The sequence below is a fragment of the Branchiostoma floridae genome, chromosome 13 (genome assembly GCF_000003815.2).
Source record: "Branchiostoma floridae strain S238N-H82 chromosome 13, Bfl_VNyyK, whole genome shotgun sequence".
NCBI lineage: Eukaryota > Metazoa > Chordata > Leptocardii > Amphioxiformes > Branchiostomatidae > Branchiostoma > Branchiostoma floridae.
Window position 1 is genome coordinate 12,098,224 of NC_049991.1, and position 7,194 is coordinate 12,105,417.

At 42.7% G+C, this 7,194-nt stretch overlaps 1 protein-coding gene across 1 annotated transcript in view; it reads left to right on the plus strand.

Annotated features, from left to right (window-relative positions):
• LOC118428504 (myocardin-related transcription factor B-like) overlaps nucleotides 1–7,194 on the plus strand; it is an 83,677-nt gene that overhangs the window by 61,673 nt on the left and 14,810 nt on the right. Inside the window, exons 5-7 of the mRNA XM_035838590.1 lie at nucleotides 3,058–3,123; nucleotides 5,642–5,697; nucleotides 5,983–6,071. Of these exons, the coding sequence (XP_035694483.1) occupies nucleotides 3,058–3,123; nucleotides 5,642–5,697; nucleotides 5,983–6,071 (211 nt within the window). The remainder of the gene's footprint in view (nucleotides 1–3,057; nucleotides 3,124–5,641; nucleotides 5,698–5,982; nucleotides 6,072–7,194) is intronic.

Consider the following 7,194-nt stretch of genomic DNA (forward strand, 5'->3'; position numbering starts at 1 on the left):
TGTTTTGAATTATCGAGTATTTATTTCCATGGCGGACATTGCCAAGATTATTGTGTATAGACATCAGATGACCCATCCCCACTCACCCCTCCATTTGTGTCATTCCAGTCACATTAGTTGACTCAGCCTTGAATCCCAAAGATTGAGTTCCACTGAAAGTTGTCATTCTGGAAAACTCTGGGGAGTTGGGATAGATATTTGCAGTGTCACCCCATGCCAAAGTGGCAAACTGTTGGCAGAAGCACCGGGAGACGGCCATGTTTCTAGTTTTCTTGTAGGAGACGTGTGCGAGTCTTTGATGTGGGTCCGAGACTGTTGACCTACAGGCCGCACTAGATAAACTCACACTTTGTCGAGAGGTCTCCATTGCAGGTCCCGTTGTTGTCTCGGCTGTATTAAAGAATACTCTAGGCTTATATACTGTACACCCTGCTTTTATTTTGGACTTGACACCAATAAATATACTTTACAATTTCTTGTCATTGAAAGCAATAGATAGATGCAAAAGAAAACAGAATCATCAAATCTATATTACTGTATTAGAGTTTTCATTACAGCCATATCAGTGTCTGACTGCTATGTTTTTTGATTGTTCAGCTGAGTAGAAGACCTCATCAACTATTCAGTAAACGCTAGGATTTGGGTTACACAGCTATGTGTGAGATGTAAACTCATTCATTGGAAGCAAAACTGCTCTACTCCTCAGACTGTAAAAAAGTCTACGTATAAACTTCATGACCTCAGCAACACCATTTAAGTGGAACACTTTTGCATTTTTGTTATTCTATACTTTTACCTTTCTACCAGCTGGGATGTTTGCTGGCTGGCCTTTGATCTAGCCTCTGCCTGCCTCCCCCCAGAGACTTGCCCAGTGGTAGCACCCTTGGCTCCCCAGCTACTGTTCATTTCTTGATTACCAACTGGATTCACCTGTTGTGCTCTCTGTGTTTGGTTGATTCCAGCCTCTTGAGCCTTATCTCAGAATTATGTTGTACTGTATACTCCAGGGATTTCAATATTCAGAAGTATGTACTTTTTATAAAAACTCTATGGGGCTATCTTAACTTAATTGCCTCTTCAACTTCAAGCAATGTGCAGTAAACTGAGAATAATGTATTTTTCATAAGTTGTTGGATTCAATGTTATTTTGTTTCTTCTTTAAAACATGAAATGAGTATGGCTTGTTGGGAAGAGCCTTGGAACTCAGGCTGTGTGCAAGCTGTCAATGCTTTATCACTGCTCAGTAGCCTGGGGAACAGGACTTCTGAGGGGCCGACACAACACAGGAAAGTGTTTATCACTATCAAATCCAACTATGGGTTTAGTGCTTTGAAGTTGTCCCACTGAGCATTGTACATTCTGATCTTTGTTTTGAGTACACACTCATTCTGTCGCTTGTATCTCCTCACAAAACAACAGTGGCAGGCTGACTGCCTGGCACGCTCGCTGGATTAGCCGGCTAATTGACAGCCGTCCTGTAGTCTATCCACATCTTTCAGGGGAGCCATAAGGAACTCTCCTGCCGGTCGGCATGTCGGCAGCTGCACCCACAAAATCAAATCGCTTTGCCCTTGAACTTATCCTGAGGCTAGCATGAAAGATATCAACAAATTCTGCATATTTAGTAATTTTCATTTAATATTATTTAATGGAGATTGTTTATTGCTAACTGTACATAGACTGTGTTCTTGGTACCGGTAACATTTTCTAAGAACATTTCTGTGATAGTACGAACCCAAAGGAAGGTCTGAGATTCGAGGTAGTTAGTTAAAAGTCTGTATGGACTTGAGACAAGTTGAGTTAGCTTTGTGGTCTCCACACACTGTTTACAGATGGCAAAGCTTGGGTGGACTTCTCTCTCATCCAAGCTCCTCCCATCTCCCTATCCAGGGTCATTAGTCTAAGTCCACTGTGCATTTCTCTCAGCATCTTCAAAGGTTCGTCACTGTGAGGTCTTGGGCTACCCAGGATTTCACAAATCCCAAGGAAAAACAAGAAAACTTCCTCAGCAGTGGTACCCAGTGGTATTAGCTTATCTCCTACATTCTTCTCATCCATGCTCATCTGTAGTTAAAAAAGAATGGCACCTCTTGAGGGCATGACTTGAAAGAAAACTGCGCAAACTGAGTTTGTCAGAAGTCTTCCCTTGGGGGTCGCATTGTGAAGAGAATGGAAGGTGTCCTGTAGGTCATTACCACATGTGACAGTCTTTAAGTTGTTGAGTCCACATCCTTACCAGAGGATTGGCAGAGGAGTAGCCTATTAGTGTCTTCATAAGATCTGGTGCCAGGGACATTCCAGGCTGATCTTGGGGAGTCTCGTCCCAAATTGAGAAATTTCTGGCTGTGAATTGAGGCTAATGATGTTGGAGAGGGCGGAGAGGAGGGACCACCTCCACTCGTCACTTGACATGTGGCCAGAAAGTGTCCGTGGTCAGATGGGGACCGTGGCTCGTGACCACCTCAGCGATTCTTCCCTAATGATATAGGAAATTGGGACTTATAGATACAACATGTATGTAGTTTACATGTTTTGTAAACTAGGTACAGATGACGATGATATGTTTTGTAGCAGTAATCCATTCATTTGACGGATTATCTGTTTGAACTTGACTTACACCCGTGTTGGTTGAATTGTGTGTAAGATCATAGCTAGATAACGTAAAAGTTAAAGAAGACAAGAATAGTGATTTTAATAATATGAGGCGTAAACTATTGCTACTGAACTTGAGTGTGCATTTTACAGCTAGCTGAAAAGTTGACTGTCCAGCTATCTGCAGGTGAAAAGACTAAACCAAACCAAACCAAAGCTAACCAAACCTAACCAGGCCAAATGAATCCCCAGCCATCAACCCACATCATCATACCACAATGTATTACCACCATGTGAAAATAGCAGGAAATCATCACCTTCACAGCTATTCCGCAGAGTTGTGTTTCAACTCAAGGATATCCTACTCTTCTTCACATTCTTCTCAAAATGCTTGGAGTTTGGCTCCAGGATATCAAATGTATGAATGTCCTGACAGACCTGACCTTTGACTCTTTCTATTCACAGCACTGGAGAGAAAGCTGTTGTCACGGCGACCAAGAGATGTTCTTGTCAACCAGGGCATCATGCCTCGTAAGTAGTCATTTTTTTTAATATCTGGCTTCCTTGATACCTAAACATAATGAACTGTAATAAGTTTTAGAAAAAAAGTAAGTACAGTACATACAAAGTTGTTGTATAAGCGGACAGCTTGAAACTGTAAACCAAGAGAAGTGTGAGCCAGTTTGAAACCTGTCCCAGTAGTGTTCAATTTGCTGTAATCAAAGTCAAGGGTATTGAGAATCCTGCCCCATGGTTGGTCATTCCTCCCATTCCACAGCGGGCAGGAATGATCGGACAGTTTCAATTTGTTCCTGGGGAGCTTTGATCAATGATGCTATTGGGTAGGAGTGAGAGAGTCCAAACAGGTGCCAGCAGGTTGTTCGGTTGACAAGGATTGTGTAGGATGTTTGAAAAGAGATAAACTCTAGTGACTCCATGCCTTCATATTGTTCCCTATATATCTTTTCAGTGCAGTGGAAAGTTTTCCATTAAAAAGATTGCAGTTGGAAAATAAAAGGAGCTAACTGGTGGATTGATCAAACATTGGGCCAGTGAATTTACATGTATAAGATGGGACAATTTTAAGACACTAAAACTGGTACTCGATATGTTGAAAGTAATGACAGTAATGGTTGGAAATGTGTTGGCACACAAAACTTGCAGTTGGCACGACTTGAAGTAGAGAAGCTTACCAGACAAGCGCTGGTAGGACAGAGAGCCAGCCAGTACGGGGCGGAGTGTTAGGCCGGTTTGAAGAAATGCCAGACCGGTTTGAGGCAGGGACAACAGGTGATGGCAGGTTGCAACCCTGAGTGACAAATTATGATGTTGAGGATTAGTAAGGGGAAGCCCAGACAGGAAGGCTGTGGCAGGAGACTGGCTGAACCCCTGGGGGAAATCCCCACCCCCAGGGAACCCAAGCTCTCCTGGGAGAACACACCAACCATAGGGAAAACCACAACTACCACTGGACAGATGGGTGACTTTCCGTTCTACATGAATGTTGAAGAGCAGTGAAATGGTTTTACCAAAATTTGTTGAAAGCATGTCATCTCAGGACCCAACTTAATATGACAATGTGATAATAGGGGAAATGTGGTGATGATAATTTTCTTCCCAAATGATAGTATAATTGGAGTAATTGGGTCACGCTTGACCTGAGATCGTTTTATCTGGTCAGGGAGGATGTAGGAAGTCCAGGCATGAAGAGGAGAGCCGCACCAAGGAGATAAGATTCCTTGTCTTAAGCCCTCTTCTTACAGTAAGACAACAAGTGTGCCAGCTCAGCGTTGGTTCTGGATCAGGACGGTCTGAGTCGGTGAATCATGGAGACTTCTACTAGCGGTGAAATGAACAACATGGACAGGTTCCAAAGCAAATGTGGTACACTATATATAGGAGACACGGCAGTGTAACATGTATGTCAGACATGTAGTTGCTGGCAGGTCGACACGGCTGGTTCCGAAGACCTTGTCTGACCGAGGGTCGTTTCCTACTGACAAGATGACACAGTTGCTGGTGTGGTGAAGTTCACAGACGTTTAGAGGTTGAAAGAAAAAATTTTGTCTGTTACGACTGTTACACACCTTTGTAGCCATCTTCTCTTAAGGGAAATCTTTTAAGACTGGCCCCCGTTTGTTGAAGTAAATTTCAGATGGCCATAAGTACATGTTATGACATTCTGGACTAACAGTCTTCATGTGATAGGCTGCCAACAAGATAAGTGTCTGACTAAGTGTCTCAGGGTAAATACGAAAATAAGCAAAAGGAGAGGTGTTGAAATGGTATAGGGGCAGTGTTGGGGCTTAAGGAGTCCCTCTGTAGCAAACAAACACCCCGGAGGAATCCTTCAGAAGTCCGGGAAGACACTGCATCTGTGGAGTCACTAGACAACAGTGTGGGATAGAGATACTTCCTGAATGCCTCTGTAATCAGATGAAGAGGATCAAAAGAAGTATGATCATGTCAATCACGATGATGCCACAGCCATCTCCAGTTACACCCTGTTGTGTTAAGGATCAGTTCTTTGTTTTGCTTGCCTGTACTGTGCCAATGTTAACTCCCTGTCCACTCAGGGTCAGGGTCAGTTTAGCTGGGCTGGAAACTATCAGTACAGTGTGCCCTGTACCTACATGTAGTTTATGGCTTCTCTCCAGTCTCTCAACTGAATATAAGTTGGCGAAAAGTGGCAATGTTACAGAAATCCCCAGTTTTACAACAGAGAATGAGGTGGACAGGTTCTAAGCCAAGATGTGAGTGATGTTGAACTTGAAAAGCCTTGTTTTGTCTGCATCAATCAAAGTCAATAAGTTGATTGACACCAAGAAACCTTGAAGTTTTGCCCTTCCCAAAAACTTCACATTCTCATTAGATTTAGCAAAAACAGACTCCATAAGGCAGTGTTTATGTAAATAAATTATAGCTGAAGAGTTGTTGTCAGGTAGAAAGTTAGCTGGGTCAATCCGGGGTTTAGCCAGTCTCCTTGACTTGTGTTATCATCAGACCTGCTAGTTACCTTGTGATAATCTCTGCTTGTCATTTCTTTCAGCCCTCAAGTCACCTATTGCCTTCCATGAACAGATGAAGAGCTTGGAAAGAGCTAAGGTGAGCTACTGAGAACTACGGAAAAAGAGACAAAATCTATACATCAAAATATTCTAAAAAAACTTAATTGTCGTCCAAAAACTTTGAAGGGTGTAAGGATGGATTCCGAAGGCAGCATCTGTTCAACCAAGAGCATGGCTTTTTTTAGCTAGAATGGCTAACAAGTAACAATTGAAAGAAAGTTTGTAGTCCCATCTGCCTGCAAAACTCAGTACTGCAAACTTGATATGTATATGTTTGTGCATGTACATGTACTCTCTCTAAACCCTCCATTGTTCCCCTCAGACGGGAGACCTGCTCCAGCGGAAGATCCGGCTGAGACCAGACAGGCAGGAGCTGATCCAGCAGCACATCTTGCAGGGTGAGTGGAACATGTCCTGAATCCCGTGACTCACGCTTTTCCCTCCTCCGATTGTTGCCATTTTCAGGGATTATACAGCTTGTCTAACCCACAACATCCTAATCTCCCTGTCGTCAGGTAAGTCTGGGGAAATGTTGTGGTCCAGCCAAATCTCTTGCTTGTGGGAGAAAGATGAGAGCAGACAATGTTATGACCAGGAGAAGATTTCTCAGTAACGTCCCAGGATAAACATTTGTCCGAGTTGAAAGCACCTTTTGCTGGTTGTGTAGCATTCTTCCATTTACCTGACTTAGGGAATTTATTTGAAGTGGAGTCAAGCTGACTTTACACCAATTTAGGAAGTGTAGGAGTTAGACAACAGTGACTTACCCTATACCAACACAAAGATCAGGTGCTTATCAGCTAAGTGTTGAATCTTCCCACTTCTCCAAACATCCACATTACATAAGGTCGGCCGGTCTCTGTCAGTGACGTCAGTGACATGTCCTCTCTACGTGAAACTGAAATGAACCATTTGGGTACAGGGCGATGAAGATGTCATCAGCTGCCACTGATACTCTATCTATACGCCACTTTCACAGGAAACCTGTGGATTCCCAAACTCTTGAAATAAAAGTGAGGATTTCCTTCACAGGATGTGTTTGTGGTCAGTAGGGCCGCAAACATTGTATGAATGTTTTGTACTGGCTTCAATAGCGATCCCCAAACGGTTCAAATGGCGTAAGTTACAATAGGGAAGATAAACTGTACGGAAAAAAAGTGGCCCTTTTATACCTACACACAAGAGATACATTTTACACTGCTCGTGTCCCGCCTGTGCATACATGTTAAAGACTGTTAAGTTTCAACAACACTTACTGGTGGCAGTAAAGTCAAAAGTGATAACTGCCTGCGGAGTCATTCTAAAGGTTATGATACTTAAGAAACACTGACCAACCTCACTACAGAAGTTTAAGAAAACATTTTGGAAATTTGTAGAAATATAGAATGAAAGATGTTTTATGTTTTCCAACACATTTGTAAACACTTAAAAAATGACACGATTAAACAGTAAGCCATTTTAAACAGTAAACCGATTAGCCGCTATTTTGCATGTTTTGTAATTCAAGCCAAAGCATTGAATTGGATTCACGGGG